At 44.7% G+C, this 20,710-nt stretch overlaps 1 protein-coding gene across 1 annotated transcript in view; it reads left to right on the forward strand.

The window, feature by feature from the left end:
- The window catches only part of DMBT1 (deleted in malignant brain tumors 1), an 85,351-nt gene that overhangs the window by 3,313 nt on the left and 61,328 nt on the right, over positions 1 to 20,710 (forward strand). The window contains exons 2-5 of the mRNA XM_073019534.1: positions 13,250 to 13,279; positions 17,547 to 17,594; positions 19,003 to 19,050; positions 20,085 to 20,171. Of these exons, the coding sequence (XP_072875635.1) occupies positions 13,250 to 13,279; positions 17,547 to 17,594; positions 19,003 to 19,050; positions 20,085 to 20,171 (213 nt within the window). The remainder of the gene's footprint in view (positions 1 to 13,249; positions 13,280 to 17,546; positions 17,595 to 19,002; positions 19,051 to 20,084; positions 20,172 to 20,710) is intronic.

A 20,710-nucleotide genomic window follows, 5' to 3' on the forward strand; every position in this document is an offset into this window, starting at 1 on the left:
TCTCAGCCTCCCACGTAGCTGGGACCACAGGCGCCCACCACCACACCTGGCTAATTTTTGTATTTTTAGTAGAGATAGTGTTTCACCATGTTGTCTAGGCTGGTCTTGAACTCCTGAGCTCAGGTGATCCACCTACCCCAGCTTCCCAAAGTGCTGGGATTACAGGCGTGAGCCACCACACCACACAATAGATTTCTTCTATTGATTTGAAATCTAGAAATTTCTAACAGGAATCAGATGAAAATGTAACTAGTTTCTTATTTTTGTGCCTTTAAAAAATAGTTCTTGAGTTCTGAAAATTATTTTACTTTCTGGTGTGAGTTATATCTGACTTAGGTTTTTTTCTATATTTTAATTTTCATAGCTTTAGTTTAGTTTATCTCACTTTATTTTACTAAATTTGAGCAAATAATGTTTTTGAACACTACGTGTCAAACACTGTACTAAACACTTATGTTTTCTGATTTTGTCTTCACAATAACCTTATGAAGTAGCATAATCACCCTTTTACAAATGAGGAAACGAAGACTGAGGAGGTCACATGACGTCTGTGTTCAGAGAAAAAATACATGGCAGGTCTAGAACTTGAACCCCGGTCACCTGCCTCCCAAGTCTATGGGGAACACAGGTTCTCCCATCCCATTTCCATCCTCCTAACACCCTGCCCTGTCAGTATTTTTTATTTTTCAAGAATGTATTGGTTATTTTTAGGCTATTTGTTTGTCCTGGTGAACTTTAGAATTATTTTTTGAAAGAACTAGTCAAACAAAGAAAAACCCTTTGATAAAAATTATATGAAACCTATGAATTAGTTTTGAATGATCAACATTTCTACGCTCAGTGTCGCCATCCAGAAACCTGGTTCTTCTCTGTCTGCCATGAGGCGCTCAAGAAGTTTTGTAGTTTGTAGCTTAATTCTTAGGAGGTTGTTTCGAAGGAGCAGTTCATTCATAGTGTCTCTGCCTCCTTAGTGCTAATTTTAACCTGGACCTTCCCCTTTGCCTGGCTTTCCTCTGCCCATCCTGCCTGGTATAGCTCAGTGATTGACTTGAGGGTCAATCACATGTGACCTTCTGCTGTCCTCCTGAACATCCGTCCATTGGAGCCCTTAGTTTGCTATGCTCTACTTGCTTACCTGCATGTTTGCTGTAGCTACTAATTGCTTATCTGTACGTTTCACTCACTAGAGCCTAATTCCAAAGGGCAGTGGAGGCATCGTATAATCTCAATATTCTCCCCGCCTGGTGGAAGAGCATCTATTATAGCCACAGCTCAGTATGTGGTTGTAAATGAATTCTTCCTTACCACACTAATAACATTGCTGCTACCGTTCCCTTTACACATGCTGCAGAACAGCATTTTTCAAGCTTTGTGTGTGTTAGAATCGTGGGAGTGCTTCTGAAAACAGTGTTGAGTGCCACCTCTGAGGTTCCTGACTTTGTAAGTCTGGGTGAGGCTAAGACTTTACATTTTCAACAAGTCCCCAGGTGCTGCCTAATGCTTCATGGAACCCACTTTGAGAATCATTTCTCAAGAAGAACCCTTTCCTTTTTTTATTTTTTGAGATGGAGTCTTGCTCTGTTGCCCAGGCTGGAGTGACATGGCACAATCTCGGCTCACTGCAAGCTCTGGTTCCCGGGTTCACACCATTCTCCTGCCTCAACTTCCCAAGAAACTGGGACTACAGGCGCCTACCACCACGCCCGGCTAATTTTTTGTATTTTTTAGTAAAGACGGGGTTTCACCATGTTAGCCAGGAAGGTCTTGATCTCCTGACCTCGTGATCCACCTGCCTTGGCCTCCCAAAGTGCTGGGATTACAGGCATGAGCCACCGCACCCGGCCTAAGAAGAACTCTTCTCTAATGTAACTGAGACAGGTAGTTGATGGGTTATTCAAAAAAGTTGTTTAAAACGGGAAATCAGAAAATAGGATCTACACACTTTAGATGTTTTGTTTTAACTTAAAACATATAATCCATACATTGATTCCCTAATTTGTCGATGTAGGCATTTCTCTCTGCAGGGATCTTCAGTAGTTCTGCAATGCTTTTCTGGCATAAACCACACCCATTATGCATCATCTATTATTTCTAATTTTAGTTTCTCTAAAGAGGAACCTGGCATTAAAAACATTTGCAAAGCAAATAAAAGTGCAAAAGTTCTATTGTTTTATTTACCTTTCTTCTACTTATTTTTATTTTCTTTCTTCTACTGAATAAGTTGCTAAAAAGCATACTGCCTTATCTTTATAGAAAGACATCTTTCTTTTTGCACCCATATTTCATTAATGTATTTAATATTTAATTTAATTTCATGCCAAGTACCACTGGCACAAGTACGTTTGGGACTCACATCTGACTCTAGATGACCACGCATTGCAGTTGGTTGGAGTGGAACCTGCCAGGTGTGCCAAATGTGCTTGGCCCACCCACGCTAGTGCTCAGCAGGTTACAGAGGTTGGAGGGCTTCAATTGACCTGGCTGGGGTTTAGCTAGTCGGTGAAGAGAGCTTCCTGCCTATTGCCGCCTCTGGGGTACCTTTCATCCAGAGTTAACAGATTCCTCAAATAAAAATACAGGACACCCATTTAAATGTGAATTTTGGATACAAAATAACTTTTTTGTATAAGTTTGTCCCCTGCAATGTTTGGGACATACTTACATTTAAAAAGTATTTCTTGTTTATCTGACATTCAAGTTTAACTGGACGTCCTGTATTTTATCTGACAATCCTATTTTTACCCCCTTTTCTCTTGACACGTCTATGTCTCCTTCCAAACCTACGTGAAATATCCACTTCTCTGGGTAGTTCTTGCTCAGAGGGGCCCCGTGAATTGCTCCCTCTGATGTTTCTACTTCTCCTCTACTCTGGGCCCCGCTTAGGCCAAAACCAAGTTATCAGGCACCAAGCTGTGTCTGCCCAAGTGGCCTGTGAGCTCCGGAGGGCTGAGTCTTACCTTTTAGGACAAATTCCTTCTTTTCTTCCTGACGTTTAATGCTTCATGGAGCAGGCAGAGATTATTCCATATTCACTGAGTGACTTAATTAACAAGTGACAAACCCAATGAACCCCCAAACTAAAATGTAGTGTTATCTCCCTCTCCTGCTCGAATTAAGAAGGGTGCCAGATCTAACTCTTGTTTTCAGATGACCTCTCATTTGGCCTTTTTGCTTTGCAATTTCAGCAGCAGTAAGCATGAGACACGCCACAGAAACTGGTTTTCAGGAGACTCGGGTGATGACTGGTAATGCTATATCTAAGCTCTTGGGCTGGGGAGTGGTGTTACCCAAGACTACCCCCAAGGAATCAGGAGGGCCTGCTGCAGAAAATCCTGCTGGGTTTTGTTTTGAAAGAAAATACATATATAGACATATATGTGTACATCTCAAATATATGTCTTTTTCTCATATATATATATATTTATATTTGAGACAGGGTCTTGTTCTGTTGCCAAGGATGGGGTGCAGTGGCCTAGACATGGCTCACCATAGCCTCGACCTCCCAGGTTCAAGCCTTTCTCCTCCCTCAGCCTCTGGAGTAGCTGGGACCACAGGTGCACACCACTATGCCTGGCTATTTTATTTTATTTTATTTAACTTTTGTAGAGACAAGTTCTTGCCATGTTGCCTAGGCTGGTCTGCAACTCCTAGGCTCAAGCAATCCTCCTGCCTTGGCCTCCCAAAGTGCTAAGATTACACATGTGAGCCACTGCATCCGACTACTTCTAGGTTTTAGACGTAGGGCAGGGAGAACCTCCTTTAATGGGGTCACCAAGGTTGGGCCCTTCAGCCCCTTCCTCCTTCCAGCTGAAAGGCCCTGGGCCTCCATGCCCACCCCCGCCTATGCATACCTCCTGCCTCTGATCTCTGCCCCCAGGCTGCCCCACTGGGTGTCCAGGGGATTGTACCCAGTCACCAGGGCAGCAGAGGCACATGAGTACAGCAGCATCTAACTGAGGACCTTTGGATATAATCCCTTATTTTTTCTCTTCTTTTCTAGAATTTGCAACACATCTTGAAACCTCTACCCTAGTTAATACTTCAAATGATAACTGCCTCCACTCAGTATTTCCTCATCTTATTATAGTCCTGTGTGTGTATGTGAGGACCTGTTTGTACAAAAGCATAGGCCATGAGTTGGGTCAAATGTTTCAAATGTTAAAAAATATATAGCAGAAGGCAGAAGCATGAAATGGTTACGAGCAATAGCTTGAGGACATGTCCTGCTCTGTCACTTGCGAGTCAGTTGACGAGCAAGGGGGTGACCTTCTTGAGCCTCAGTCTCTCCATGGAGTTGTGTTGAGAATGAGCTAAGATGATATATGTGAAGCTCTTGTACATGATCTGAGGTTCCCATGTTAGCAGATGCCCAAAATCATCGGCCATGACTAAGCTTTCAAGATTGATACCTTGGGGCATGAGGGAGTGGGGAGAAGAGGTGTCAGGAGTGGGTAAGTGTGAAGCGCAGGGTTACAGGCACCTTAGAAGCAAGCCTAGCTCTCCCAGTGATACCTGGAGGGCTATTTTGTTTTCTGAAGGGAGCCCATCTGGAGTAATTCCCATCACAGTGCTGGGCTCACATGGGGCACTTCCATTGGCGAGAAAAGGAGTTGCCGTGGGCAGGACAGGTTCTTCATAATTGGACCCTTACTTGAAAGGTCAGGCCAGAGGCACAGTGGAACTCGAAATTGATGATGCCACACAGCCCCCCTCAAGACGCAAGGTTGGCCAAACTCTACTGAAGAGTCAGGAAAGTTGAGCTTAAGTTCAAACAGGAAAACACGCTGAGAAATCTGGGTTTCGGATCGTCAGTTCTTTTTGGGGTCCTTGCTCACAGTGTAGGGCAAGGGACAGAGAAGTGAAGTCTCTGTATCTCCCTATAGATTTGACCCTGAGGCTGGTGAATGGAGGTGACCAGTGTAAGGGCTGGGTGGCGGTCAGGTACCATGGTTCCTGGGGCACCATGTGTGATGACTTCTGGGACATCAATGATGCCAACGTGGTCTGCAGGCAGCTCGGCTGTGTCAGCCCCAGGAAGTGGCTGGTTTTGGCCAAGGCTCAGGGCCGATTGTCCTGGATGACATACGCTGCTCAGCATATGAGTCTTACCTGTGGAGTTGCCCCCACAATGGCTGGCTCTCCCGTAAGTGTGGCCACAATGAAGACGCTGGTGTCATCTGCTCAGTTGGGCCTCCAAGAGATAATGCAAATGTGTAGCACAGGGCAGAGTAATAATAGTCATTATACCTATTCCTCCCTAAACTTCAGTTTCTCCAAAAGGAAAATGGAAATAATACTAGTATCTTGGGTAACTTATTTTACCTCTAAGTGCTTCAGTTTACATCTCTATAAGCCAAGAGGAAAAATCCTACCATCGCAAGTTGCCATAAAGACAAAATGAGATAATACAGGTGAAATGCTTAAAACACTGAGTGGCAGAAATTGTACAATCAGTCATCATCATCATTGATATTACTATAGTACCTAACCCTTGTGGTGTGCTGACTTTGTGCCAGTTAGTAGGATGAGAATTTCATCTGCGTTGTCCCCTTTAATTCTCCTAGTAACCTTATGAAAGTAGGAAGTCTCAATAAATGATTATCTCTGTCATTTTATGGGAAAGAAAAGGCATTTTCATCGCCCATGGTCTCTGTCAACACATCACTTGACTTTTTAGAATTAAATGACCAAGTAATTGCTAATCTGCACTTTTAGCAATTTCATTCAGTTCATTGAAAGCTAGCAAATTAATTCAAAGCTCTCAAACTCAACTCCTCAGGCCTATAAATACAAGCTGGATGGGCTAATTTTTTCAAAGAAATAAGAAAAGCAACGAATCCCACATTTGTGCACAAGCCTAATCTGCTTTTCCACTGTGATGAAGGGTTAATTGTTTTTTAGTAAAATAACAAAGTATCTTCAGCAGGAAATATACAGGAGCAAATGTACAAGTTATTACCGAGTGTTTCATTAAACTTATTTTTAAGATATTGAGAGCCCTTTTTTTTTAATCGCCACATTTCCTGGGGCTGGTTTAGTATTTCGCCTTGTATATGCTAAAGACTCAGGAAATTGTTATCAATCTGAATTACATTTCAAAAACAGACTATAGATCTGTTGATGGTGATTTATGTGTAGCCTCTACAACTCTAGTTCACAGCCCACTGTATTGGTTTGAAGGTGGGTGTTTTGGTCAGGATTCCTGTGGGTGAAACACATGTGTCTGATTTTTCTTTTATTTCTTTTCAGCTTCTGAATCATCTCATCTCACAATACCCAGTAAGTACTTTGAAAAGAATATCCTGTATTAGTCTATGATTTTAAAAAATCCTATATAGTTATTTATATCTTAAGAATAAACGCTGCTGCACTGAACTTTAATGAATGGTATAAGGACTGAGTAAAACTTTGATTTGTGTCCCTTCTTGAAATACAAAGGCAATAGAAACTTCTTTCAGTACAGCATAAATGGATTATAAATTGTCTTCTTTTTCAATGTTATTTTGTCTCTGCCTTAAACTTCAGTGCACGTCAGAATCAACTAGAGTATTTGTTCGAATAGGTCCTTGGAATTCCTCCCTCCAGAGACCCTGATTTGGAGGGCCTGAGGTGAGGCTCAAGAATCCTTAGTTTTATAGAACCACACGAGGATGGTTTGCAGACCACACTTTGAGAAACCATCCTGCATGGCCTAATACTGAATTAAACTTTGGTGTCTGCAATGTAATTTTGGAAGCACTACTTTGCTCAGAATTTACAAAGAAAGTGACAGAAGGGGTGTGTGTGTGTGTGTGTGTGTGTCCTTTAAGTGCTGCCTACTTTTATTTATTGTCAAGTGAATTTAAATTTTTAACATTTTCCCAAACAGTTCTTGGCTACATCGTAAGTTTGACTTGTTGATATTAAAGACTTTTTCATGAGCAGATTGGTAACACTGAACCTTTAACATTGACTTCTCAAAATGGCCTCGACATCCTTGCCACCTCATCTGGCGAACCCCAGTCCTCCTAGGAGCCTTCTAAGCAGGAGAGCCCACAGCTTGGGAACACGTTCCCTGCCTTCAGGGATGACGCATCAACTGATCACACAGGCACAATGACAAAGTGTAAAAAGTGCTGGAGCCAGAGGTGCATGGCAGGAGAGGTGTGAGCAGCCCATCTGGGAGAGCAACCCTGAGGAAGTCACAGGGAGCTGAGGTCGGGAGCAGGTGCAGGAGTAGCCAGGCAGAGTGGGGAAGGAGAGTGTTTGCCTCTTACCCCCGGCACTGTTGTCAGGAACTTGAAAGAAATAGACACGGACTTAGGTTGACTGTAGCCACTGTCCCCCAACAACCATATACTCTCCTCCCTGCTCAGCTACCCTAATGTGTATCTAGTCAGGGTGATGCTCTGATGGGAGGCTCTCCTGAGGTCCCATTTCTCTGCCTGTGTTCTTGATACACTTGCTGAAGCTCTAAGGAAAAAGACTGCTGATCAGTGAAGTTTTGAAAGTGGTGCTTGCCTTTGGTGGCGGGAAAATATTGGTCTTTGGGGATAAAGGGGTGAAGAGTGGGTGTGTGCACAGCTGTGGTCAGTCTTGGTTCTTATTTGCTTTCTAAGTCCTTGTCTAAATCTGGAGGGAGAGGGCAGGGGCAAGTCTGCAGATATAATCAATGAGGAAATCTCTGGGGAGCTCATTCTTGGTCATCTCTCGAACCGACACATTAAGCAACGAACAATCCACCACTACATCCACTTTGTGGCATCCTCTACCTCCACACTATCCCCTCGGGCTGTCCCCATTCACTTGGGGACAATGAGACTCCATGGCAAGGGCTCACATGAGGCTCCCATCCACAAAATCCTTAAACCGTGCTGAGACAGAGGCAGACTATAGGGCAGAAAAGATAGTGCCTGAGAGTGTGTGCTTGTGATGGATGAAGGGGAGGGGCTTACCACCTCCTTAAAGATGAAAACTGTGAAGATCAAAATGGTCTTATCTTGAATGGTGCTGCAAAGTCAATAGTAAAGCAATGTGGAGCTTTGGTCAAGGCTGCTGGGTGACTTCCCATTGAAGACCCACCTCTGGTGGGCTATGGAAAGTAGGTTGGCATGGACCACCTTCCTTGCATCAGCTAGAACCACAAGGAGTGGGTTGGTAGCAGACAGTGGTTTTGCAGGAGGCAGTACAGGGGAAAATGGTGGACAGGGATGTTACAGTCTGTGTGTCCTTGCCTACTCTGTAAACATCTATGCCTCAGTTTCTCATCTGTAAGTGCAGATGACAGGGTTTATGGGAGGGTTAAAAGCGATAACATATATAAATAGTAAAACGGTATTATCTTCAAGAAATTATGAAGACACAGTAAGTCTTCAATGAATGTTTGCTTAAGTTCTCTTCCCGTAGTGCTTCTCCCCTTAGGCTTCTCTCCCAGCATCATTGGAGTAGCCTACTTGGTAGATATGGGCTGGCTTGATGATACCTTACCTATTTTTATGTTCAAGCTCTTCATCAGCAGGTACATTTCTCACCTTCATGAGATTTGTGGCAGTGACTAAGTCCAAATGGAAAGGCACCAGAACTCTTGGAAAATGCTTAGATCTTTGGGAAATACCTTGACAGATCTCTTTGTGGCTTTTGGTTGGGCCATTCTGATGGCTTAGCTATGTCGGACACTGATCCCCAGTGGTAGAGACCAGCCTATCTCCATTTCCTGGAAAACAAACAAGTGGAAGCTTCTTCCGTCAGACAATTTACCACCATTCCTACAATGGCAGCTGGAGTAATCTATAGCTATGTGGTTGATTCTTGGAAGACTACAAATTGGTCTCAATATGTGCAGAAAGGTCTATTCAAAATGTGTGGACAGCAGAACCAGGAACAACTTCAATGTTCTGTTCCATGTGGTGGATAAGCCTTGTCAAGGCTCTGGAGCTCTGAGTTTCTGAGCTGGATGAGTTAGACTGCCATGGGATTAAGCAGGATACCTGGGGCCTGGCAGTGGGAATTGCATGGTGTCATGTAGACTGTGTTTAAATGACAGAGTGTTGAATGGAAGGCTCTCTCAGGCACATCTGTCAGCTTGTCCTTGAGTGTGGGAGCAGGGATGGCATGTCAGAAATGAGGTGGGGATGTTCTGGTACAGATGTTCCCTAGTTTGCTATCTCTGTTGAAAGAATGTTCTGGTTTCTGGTTTCTTTTTTTATTTTGTTTTTAAGTTTTTTATTATACTTTAAGTTCTAGGGTACATGTGCATAACATGCAGGTTTGTTACATATGTATACATGTGCTATATTGGTGTGCTGCACCCATTAACTCGTCATTTACATTAGATCTGTCTCTTAATGCTATCCCTCCCCGCTGCCCCCACCCCACGACAGGCCCCATTGTGTGATATTCCCCTTCCTGTGTCCAGGTGTTCTCATTGTTCAATTCCCACCTACGCGTTAGAACATGCGGTGTTTGGTTTTCTGTTCTTGCGATAGTTTGCTGAGAATGATGGTTTCCAGCTGCATTCATGTCCCTACAAAGGACATGAACTCATCCTTTCTTATGGCTGCATAGTATTCCATGGTGTATTTGTGCTACATTTTCTTTATCCACTCTATCACTGATGGACATTTGGTTCCAAGTCTTTGCTATTGTGAATAGTGCTGCAGTAAACATGTGTGCATGTGTCTTTATAGCAGCATGATTTATAATCCTTTGGTTATAAACCCAGTAATGATATGGCTGGGTCAAATGGTATTTCTAGTTCTAGATCCTTGAGGAATCGCCACACTGTCTTCCACAATGGTTGAACTAGTTTACAGTCCCACCAACAGTGTAAAAGTGTTCCTATTTCTCCACATCCTCTCCAGCACCTGTTGTTTCCTGACTTTTTAATGATTGCCATTCTAACTGGTGTGAGATGGTATCTCATTGTGGTTTTGATTTGCATTTCTCTGATGACCAGTGATGATGAGCATTTTTTCATGTGTCTGTTGGCTACATAAATGTCTTCTTTTGAGAAGTATCTGTTCATATCCTTCACCCACTTTTTGATGGGGTTGTTTGTTTTTTTCTTGTAAATTTGTTTGAGTTCTTTGTAGGTTCTGGATATTAGCCCTTTGTCAGATGAGTAGATTGCAAAAATTTTCTCCCATTCTGTAGGTTGCCTGTTCACTCTGAAGGTAGTTTCTTTTGCTGTGCAGAAGCTCTTTAGTTTAATTAGATCCCATTTGTCAAATTTGGCTTTTGTTGCCATTGCTTTTGGTGTTTTAGACATGAAGTCCTTGTCCATGCCTATGTCCTGAATGGTATTGCCTAGGTTTTCTTCTAGGGTTTTTATGGTTTTAGGTCTAACATTTAAGTCTCTAATCCATCTTGAATTACTTTTCGTATAAGGTGTAAGGAAGGGATCCAGTTTCAGCATTCTAAATATGGCTAGCCAGTTTTACCAGCATCATTTATTAAATAGGGAATCCTTTCCCCATTTCTTGTTTTTGTCAGATTTGTCAAAGATCAGATGATTGTTGATGTGTGGTATTATTTCTGAGGGCTCTGTTCTGTTCCATTGGTCTATATCTCTGTTTTGGTACAAGTACCATGCTGTTTTGGTTACTGTAGCCTTGTAGTATAATTTGAAGTCAGGTAGCGTGATGCTTCCAGCTTTGTTCTTTTGGCTTAGGATTGTCTTGGCAATGTGGGCTCTTTTTTGGTTCCATATGAATTTTAAAGTAGTTTTTTCAATTCTGTGAAGAAAGTCATTGGTAGCTTAATGGGGATGGCATTGAATCTATAAATTACCTTGGGCAGTATGGCCATTTTCATGATATTGATTCTTCCTATCCATGAGCATGGAATGTTCTTCCTTTGTTTGTGTCCTCTTTTATTTCATTGAGCAGTGGTTTCTAGTTTTCCTTGAAGAGGTCCTTCACATCCTTGTAAGTTTGATTCCTAGCTATTTTATTCTATTTGAAGCAATCGTGAATGGGATTCACTCATGATTTGGCTCTCTGTCTGTTATTGATGTGTAAGAATGCTTGTGATTTTTGCACATTGATTTTGTATCCTGAGACTTTGTTGAAGTTGCTTATCAGGTTAAGGAGATTTTGGGCTGAGACGATGGGGTTTTCTAAATATACAATCATGTCATCTGCAAACAGGGACAATTTGACTTCCTCTTTTCCTAATTGAATACCCTTTATTTCTTTCTCCTGCTTGATTGCCCTGGCGAGAACTTCCAACACTATGTTGAATAGGAGTGGTGAGAGAGGGCATCCCTGTCTTCTGCCAGTTTTCAAAGGGAATGTTTCCAGTTTTTGCCCATTCAGTGTGATATTGGCTGTGGGTTTATCATAAGTAGCTCTTATTATTTTGAGATACATTCCATCATGAATGTTCTGGTTTCTACTGTGAGTTTCTTCTTCATTTTCAGGGATGCGTAGCCACGTGGTTTCAGTGGCCCCCTTCCTAAGCCATCAGGGCAGCTGAGCCCATCATGGAGCTCACATTCAGACGGTTGAGGCAGGTGAAGAGGTTCTCTGACATACAGCAAGTCCTGTCACTGGCCTGTTGGTTCCATTAGAGAAATTCAAATCTCTGAACCATGATTGTCACTGCTATCAGGACCCACGTTTACAAAGAATCTGAAGAGCCAGGCATGGTGGCGCATACCTATAGTTCCAGTTACTCCAGGGCTGGAGGCAGGAGGCTCGCTTGAACCTAGGAATTTGAATCCAGCCTGGGCAATAGAGCAAGACTCTGTCTCTAAAAATAAAATAATAATCTGTCAAATGCCTTAATCCTCCTTTTACCAGGAAGTAAAAAGAAAAGGAATAATGAAAGAAAGTATGTTGGATTGTTAATAAAAATTTAAACATAGCAGACCTTTTTGTATCACATAGATTTTGGTATATAAACATCACAAAAGACAAAAGAATACCATCACAGGTCTTTTTCCTAGCAAAATAAGATGATTGAAGTTCTTGCTGCAAAATATCATGTGATGAAATCCCTATCAAAGTGGGTAAGAGTACTATATTTTATTTTTGTCCTTAGAATTGTATCATTGGCTCCTGGATTCTTGAATTTGAGAAATTCATCTAGGATATCATCATCTGAGGACTCATAGTCTGAGATTTTTGTTGTACAATCAGTTCTACCATTATTTGTATCTGGAGTGCTATATCTTGTATCTTTATGTTCCTCTTCTGGTTCATCTAATTATTGCAAAAACGTCTTCCTTTGTCAGTTTTCTTCTCTTTGCTATCACAAGTAGAAAATGAAAAAATTCTAATTCCGAACTGCATTCAATGAAAGCTAAAAGCAGACTATGAAGAAAGTATCTCTAGTCTTAAAAAAATCTTCTTGAAAGATAATACAATACTTTGGGCATGGAAGAATTATGACTTATTTCACTTGTTCATCTTCCTTCTAGGCAACTTGACCATTCTACCATTTTCTTACTATTTAATAATTGATGAATAATGATGCAATAATTTATTGGATGACAAAATAGTGAAATGTTTCAAGATATAGAAAAAATAAAATCAGGAGCCAATAATGAATCTTGGATTTATAAAAGGATCTAATGGATTCATATGGTGATTACAAGATAGAATGAGTTTTATCCTTTTTAAAAATGAATAAATATTGTCTCTGATCTTTGAAAGACCTCTAAAATATATAAAAGTTGTGAAATATCAACACTCACAAGTATAGTTAGAACTGCTCAAAAAGAAACTCAAAAGTTACAGTTGAGTCCAACGGACCTTGTCCGGCCTTACTGAATATAAAGATCCAGGGATCTCTAGATTTCCATTTGCTTCAAGATAGAATAAAATGTTTTCAGGTTATGGGTCAGAAGGAACAGAATATCTGACACTAACACATTTTCTTATTTAGGGGGCATCCGAGTGGTTGTTGTCAATGCCAGCTATACTCAAATTTCAGACTGGACAACCAGCTTAAGCTGTCTTTTCTTATCCAGCCCTTCTTTCCAAGCATAGGTTACATCCTGTAGCTATAAGCTGTAGCGTTAGGGGCCTAGTAAAGAGACATATGTGCTTCATTACATCTAAAATGATCGAACTCCTCATATCCAATCCCCTTGCTTTAATCTGCTATTGCAAAATTCATTTAGCAAGAACGCCGGAGACACACAAACCCAAGATTGAGCCACAGCGCCCTCTGGTGTGATTGTACGGTGAAGCGAAAGCCAATTTCTGTGACTCATGGGAAATCATTTCTAAACAGTGTTTCTAAGACCAATTTGCGTTCTTTCCAGGTGAGTGGATCCCAAGTACTGCAGACTACGGTAAGACCTTTTCTTCACTTGTCTTCCCTGGTGGGGTTGGCCAGTTCTCCTCTGCTGCTGTTGGCTAGTTGAGGCTGAGCACAGCCCAGGTCACAGAGCAAACACCCGCCTTGCGACTGCAGGAATGCCGGGGAGACAGGAGACGTGGGTGCCAAGACCTGGGGCGTATCCCAAGTGCACACTGGGTCAGTCCCAGCTGTCGTTCCCCTTCCTCTTGCTCTCTGACTCTCAGTCATTTATCAGATGAGGTTAGCTTCAGTTTGGTTTGAGGAGAGATAGTTGAAAATAAAGGTCAGTACCTTTTCTTCCTTCCTCTCCTCTCCTCTCCTCTCCTCTCCTCTCCTCTCCTCTCCTCTCCTCTCCCCTCCTCTCCTCTCCCCTCCCCTCCCCTCCCCTCCCCTCCCCTCCCCTCCCCTCCCCTCCCCTCCCCTCCCCTCCCCTCCCCTCCCCTCCCCTCTTGACAGAATCTCGCTCTGTCGCCGGACTGGAGTGCAGTGGTGCAATCTCGGCTCACTGCAATCTCCACCTCCCAGGTTCAAGCAATTTTCCTGCCTCAGCCTCCAGAGTAGCTGGGACTACAGGCACGCGCCACCACGCCCAGCTAATTTTTGTATTTTTAGTAGAGATGAGGTTTCACCATGTTGGCCAGGATGGTCTCGATCTCTTGACCTCGTGATGCACCCACCTCAGATTCCCAAAGTGCTGGGATTACAGGCGTGAGTCACTGCACCCAGCCCACCTTTCTTTTCACTAATAATGACAGGTATCTTGAAGATAACTAAACTCTACCAAGTACTTGCTATATACCATGCGTAAAATGATTTTCATGTATGAAATGAATTGATATATTTAAAAAATACTTAAAATACCACCTGGCACACAGTAAGTGCCCAACTAATGCACATAGTGAGTACTATTGTCATGAAATCTTCCCAAGAACACTTTGAGGTAAGAAATATGATTATGCTCATTTTGCAGATGGGAAAACCAGGGCACAGTTAGCTAATTTGTCAATATTTCTATGTCTAAGATTATGTGTCTGGTGAGTAGCAGGGCAAAGATTTGAGCCTAGGATGGGTGCCTCCTCCTACCCCTGTCCTGGTCTTTGACTTTGGCTAAATGTCCCCGCCTCTCCAGTGAGAGTGTGCAGACTTTTGTGCCTAAGTTTGATTTTTCAGGGTCTTCTATGTGTTCACTTAGGATGACTCTGCTCCTGGGCCCTTGGCCCTGTTGAGGTCAGTCCCTCCCTTTTCAAGACATGACTTGAGAGAGCCAGAAATGGCCTCGGAAAGGCAGCTTTCTGACCAACACCCAGCAAGGGAGAGTCTGAGGCAGGGAGACTGAGCACTTTTCTGGAAGGACCATTCACAGGGTGACCAGGAGGGGGCGCATTGCCCCGCTGCACCTCTAGGTTCATCTCTGTACCAGAAGAGGTGCAGATGGCATAGAAGGTAGCGTGTTTGGCTCCTAGGAGGGGCCCTTCCGAATAAGGCCTCAGGTCTGAACAGGCATCTCCTCCATGGATTATGTCCCTGAATCTGGGGAGGGACAGAGCATGGGAGGTCCTGAATGTACTTTGGGGATGCCCTGAAGATGGTGCAGCTGGCCTTTCCTCCCTCTGGGAGAAAAAGCAACCTGCCCCCTTCCCTTGCATCCCATTCCAGCCTCTCACTCTGTGACCACAAGTTTCTCATAATCTCAAACTCACCATTGAAAAGCCACACCCAGGATCTGGCTCGTACTCTCAGGATGGTGGGCTGCACCCCTCAGGACCTGTGCCTCTTTTCCTCACACCATCAATGCAGCTTACCCCAGTGGGTGGTCTAGTGGCATTGTGTCAGGCAGGAACATGGTACTTATTGACTTCCCAGCATGGCCAGCTCCACGGTGGGAAGCAGGCTGTTTCAGGCCTCCCAGGATAGGAGTCTGGAAAAGTAGGTCAAAGCTTGCTCTTGGACTTGATCCTGATGGTACTGGAGAGTATATTGAAGCATTTTGAGCAGGAATTGAATTGAATATATTTGTACTTTGTAAAGATAAAACTTGAAGACCACCTGGAGACTGATGAATCCTCTTAGCACAGAAATGGGCACAGAGTAAGCACTCCATCAATGCTGGCTGAATCAATGAATGTGGATGGACTAGAGAAAGGAAGAGCAGAGACTGAGGATTCAGCTGGGAGGAGGCCAGGTTCAAGGGGATGAAGGCTTATCCCAGTGAAATGGCAGTGGGAATGACAAGAAAAGAATGACCTTGGTCATGTTAGATGTAGGACGTGAGGAGAAGGAGGAGTTGAATAGGATGCCTTCGTTCCCAGCATGGTTGATGTGGAGCATGATGACATCCTTAATTTAAATGGAGGGAAGAGGCTGTGTTGAGTTTGGTATGATGTGGGGGATGGGATGGCCAGGAGGCCACTGAAAATGCTGGTCTAGAGCTCAGGGCTGGGCTGTCAGGGCTGAGTCAGGATCAGAGAGGTGGATTTGGGGGTCTTCTGGAAAGTTCTCAGAGTACATGAGGTTCTCCAGGGGGAAAATACAGAATGAGAGGAGGGCAAAGACAGAACGTGGAAGAACAAGGATATTTAAGATCCTGTGGGGAGAAGGACTATAAATAGGCAGGGTGGTGAGAGGAAGAAGGGGGAGTGAGGTGGGTAGGGATGCAAGTCAAGGTGGCCAAGAGCACCAGGATAAGGGCTTCCCGCTGTGTCACTGCAGGTCTGCCTCTGAGACTGGTGAATGGAGGTGACCTGTGTCAGGGCCGGGTGGAGGTCCTGTACCAAGGCTACTGGGGCACTGTGTGTGATGACAGCTGGGATGCCCAGGATGCCGATGTTGTCTGCAGGCAGCTCGGCTGTGGCTATTCCGTGTCAGCCCTGGGCTGGGCCCACTTTGGTCAGGGCTTGGGAAACATTCTCTTGGGTGATGTGCATTGCTCAGGAAGGGAGCCCTACCTGTCAAGCTGTCCCCACAGCGGATGGTATAACCACGAATGTGGCCACAGGGAAGATGCCGGTGTCATGTGCTCTGGTAGTGTGGATATCACCTTGCTCTGTGTATGTGCAACTCTGAGCCAATATCAACACACGTGAGCATGTGTGTGTACGTATGTGTGTACTCTGCAGCTTACTTGCTTTGCAGCAAGTCATGTCTTAATTGATATTGGAGGGCAGGTGGTTACCGGCCCATTTCATAGACAGTGAAGGTCAAGGGATCATCGGCCTGTCCTGAAGCTGGATGTGGTAGGCGGGCTTCAGTCTCAGGCCCCCAGAGCCTGCTGATGCAATCACCTCATGGACTGGTGCTGATGAGCAGCATCACGACCACCCTTGGCCTCGGATACCAAATAAATATCTTCCTAAGTGGCAGTTTCTCCTCCTTTAAAGGCTGAGGAGGATGGGGGAACTTAAAACATAAATGTATACCAACATCAAATTGAGGAGTAACCCAAAGCATTATCTTTATTGGGAATTAAATAAAGGATACTTAAAATCCTCAATGGAAAAGAGAACTTCTCCTGGACCCAACCCAGCAAATCCCAGTGCTGATGTCCTTTGTTCACATAGTGCCAGGATGTGCACAGAGACCAAGGGGTTCTTTGATCCACAAATAAACCTCCAAGGACACTGGCCAATGGCGTGCTCCCCAAAGAGGAGTTTCGGGTTAAACTGTCCACTTCTAGAGGAACCGTGGCATTTGCTGTGTGGACTGGCCTGAGCCCATGCCTCTGTGCATGGGATGTGCCCTTGATAATCCAACCACCATGTAGGACTGGGCTCCCCAAGGGGGCATGGTTCTATATGCAGCCACTTTGTGAGTGGTTTAGTTTTGCATTCTGAAAAGGATAGTTTTCTTCGGAAACTACCTTTTTTCTGGTTGAATCACGTTCTCAGGGATGTTTCAGTGATGGTGAATATTTGTCATTTGAGGGTGTGTTTGAGCTATAGAAACGGCCAGGTGTTATTTGTCATCCAATCTTGTGACTAGGATGGGGCTGTGAATGGACTGGGTGACTTTTTCAATAGAGGCTGTGGCAGCAGAGCAGGTTGGGGGAGGGTAACAAGAGCAAAGGATGCTCGTACGGCATCCTAGCCCAGCCTGGGGCCATTACGGTGACAGAGGGATTGGCAGTTGATTGGCTCTTAGTAATGGAGCCTGCACTTAGGCCCTGTGCTTCCAGTCTTTGCTTGAGAGCTGAGGAAGCTATGGACCAGCCCTTCCCAAGCGAGGGCTACCATCAATGAGCTCTTCCTTTCTCCACCCTGCAGATTCTCTCATTCCCTCAAAGGCGTCCCTGGAGGTAACATCAGTAGAAGGTAATGTCTACTATGGGGGATCCCTGTGGGTTCATTTCCCCACTGCACCCCTAGGTTCATCTCTGATCCAGAAGAGGTGCAGAGGGCATAGAAGGTAGGGTGCTGGCACCATGTGCTCAGGTGGTGTGGATATCACCTTGCACTGTGTATGTGCAACTCTGAGTCAGTATCACCACACATGAGCACGTGTTTGTACACTTGTGTGTGCTCTGCAGTTACTTGCTTTGCTGTAAGTGATGTCTTAGTTGATGTTGGAGGGTAGGTGGCACTGCCCCCATTTCGTAGACAATGAAGGTCAAGGGATCATCTGCTTGTCCTTCTGAAGCTGGATGTGGTGCAGGCAGGCTTCAGTCTCAGCCCCTCAGAGCCTGCTGATGCAATCACCTCATGGACTAGTTCTGATGAGCAGCATCAGGACCACCCCTGTCCTCGGATACAAATAAATACCTTCCTAGAGGGAAGTTTCTCCTCTTTTAAAGGCTAAGGAGGATGGGGGAACTGCTGGTCCTTAAGACATAAATGTATACCAACATCAAATTGAGGAATAACCCAAGGCATTCTCTTTATTGGGAATTAAATGACAAATAAAAGATACTTAATATTCTCAATGGAAAAGAGAACTTCTCCCAGACCCGACCCAGCAAATCCCAGTTCTGATTTCCTTTGTTCACACAGTGCCAGGATGTGTGCAGACACCAAGGGGATTTTTAATCCACAAAGAAACCTCCAAGGACACTGTCCCATGATGTGATCCCCAAAGAGGAGTTTCTGGTTAAACTGTCTACTTTGAGAGCAACTCTGGCGTTTGGAGTGTGGGCTGGACTGAGCCCAGGCTACCATGCCTGGGGTGTGCCCTTGATAATCCAACTACCAAGTGGGACTGGGCTCCCCAAGGGGGCATCGTCCTCCATGCAGCCGCTTTGTGAGTGGCTTAGTGTTGCATTCTGGAAAGGTTGGTTTGCTTTCAAAACCACCTTTCTTCTAGTTGAACCACTTTCTCAGGAATATTCCAGTCATGGTGAATATTTGTCATTTGAGGGTGTGTTTGAGCCATAAACACAGTCAGATGTCTTTTGACATTCAATCTTGTGACTAGCCTGGGGTTGTGAATGGACTGGGTAACCTCTTGAATAGAGGCTGTGGCAGCAGAGGAGGTGGGGGTAGGGTAATAATAGTAAAGGATGCTCGTGTGGCATCCTAGCCCAAGGATGCTCGTGTGGCATTCTAGCCCAGTCTGGGACCAGTACAATCAATCACAGAGCGATTGGCACGTGGTTGGCTTTTAGCAATGGAGGGTGCCCTTAGGCCCTGTGTTTCCAGCCCTTGCTTCAGAGCTGAGGAAGCCATGGACCAACCCTCCCCAAGCAAGGGCAACCATTAATGAGCTCCTCCTTTCTCCACCCTGCAGATACTGTGTTTCCCTCAGATGCGCCCCTGGAGTCAACTGTAGCAGAAGGTAACATCTACTACGGGGGATCCCTGTGGGCTCATTACCCCACTGCACCCCTAGGTTCATCTCTGATCCAGAAGAGGTGCAGAGGGCATAGAAAGTAGTGAGCTGGCGTCATGTGCTCAGGTAGTGTGGATGTCACCTTACACTGTGTATGTGCAACTCTGAGTCATTATCACCACACATGAGCTCATGTGTATACTTATGAGTGTGTTCTATAGTTTACTTGCTTTGATGTAAGTCATGTCTTAATTGATGTTGGAGGGCAGGTGGTACCACCCCTTTTCATAGATAGTGCAGGTCAATGGATCATCTGCCTGTCTTTCTGAAGCTGAATGTGGTGGAGGCAGGCTTCAGTCTCAGCCCCCCGGAGTCTGCTGATACAATCACCTCGTAGACTGGTTCTGATGAGCAGCATCACGACCACCCCTGGCCTAGGATACCAAATATCTTCCTGAGTGGCAGTTTCTCCTCTTTTAAAGGATGAGGAGGATGGAGGGTTTTTTTAATCCACAAAGAAACTTCCAAGGACACTGTCCCATGGTGTGATCCCCAAAGAGGAGTTTCTGGTTAAACTGTCTACTTTGAGAGCAACTCTGGCATTTGGAGTGTGGGCTGGACTGAGCCCAGGCTACCATGCTGGGGTGTGCCCTTGATAATCCAGCTACCAAGTGGGACTGGGCTTCCCAAGGGGGCATCGTCCTCCATGCAGCCACTTTGTGAGTGGCTTAGTGTTGCATTCTGGAAAGGTTGGTTTGCTTTCGAAACTTCCTTTTTTCTAGTTGAACCACTTCTCAGGAATATTCCAGTCATGGTGAATATTTGTCATTTGAGGGTGTGTTTTGTCATTTGAGGAGGTGGGGATAGGGTAATAAGAGTAAAGGATGCTCATGTGGCATCCTAGCCAGCCTGGGACCAGTACAATGACAGAGCGATTGGCACATGGTTGGCCTTTAGCAATGGAGGGTGCCCTTAGGCCCTGTGTTTCCAGCCCTTGCTTCAGAGCTGAGGAAGCCATGGACTAACCCTCCCCAAGTGAGGGCTACCATTAATGAGCTCCTCCTTTCTCCACCCTGCAGGTTCTGTGTTTCCCTCAGAGGCGCCCCTGGAGTCAACTGCAGCAGAAGGTAACGTCTACTATGAGGGATCCCTGTGGGCTCATTACCACTCTGCACCCCTAGGTTCATCTCTGATTCAGATGAGGTGCAGAGGGCATAGAAAGTAGGGTGCTTAGCTCCCAAGAGGGGCCCTTCCACATAAGGCCTTAGGTCTGAACAGGTATCTCTTGCATCGATCGTGTCTGAGACTGAGGAGGAATCAGCTTGAAGATACATCTCCAAGGAGTTCTCAGTGGACTCTTGTTTCTAGAGATTCTGTTATCCTTGCTTGTTGCTCACTCCTATGTTCCTCACCCAGCTGTGCTCATCTCTGACCAGCCTGTGGTGCTGGATATCTGGCTACAGGGCCTTGAGAGGCAGGTGCCTACCTGCTAAATGTAGCCAAATTGCTAGGACAGCATCCTTGCCTTTGCCCTTTCTTTAAGCCCATGTTAGGCCACCCTTGTTTCTTCTTAACAGAGAGAAATAACAATCCTTCAACTCATGGGCATCAGAGGTCATGTACTTCCCCCTTGGGTACCTCCAGTGAGAAATCTGGGAGACATAGT

This window comes from Chlorocebus sabaeus, chromosome 9, assembly GCF_047675955.1.
Source record: "Chlorocebus sabaeus isolate Y175 chromosome 9, mChlSab1.0.hap1, whole genome shotgun sequence".
NCBI classification, from domain to species: domain Eukaryota; kingdom Metazoa; phylum Chordata; class Mammalia; order Primates; family Cercopithecidae; genus Chlorocebus; species Chlorocebus sabaeus.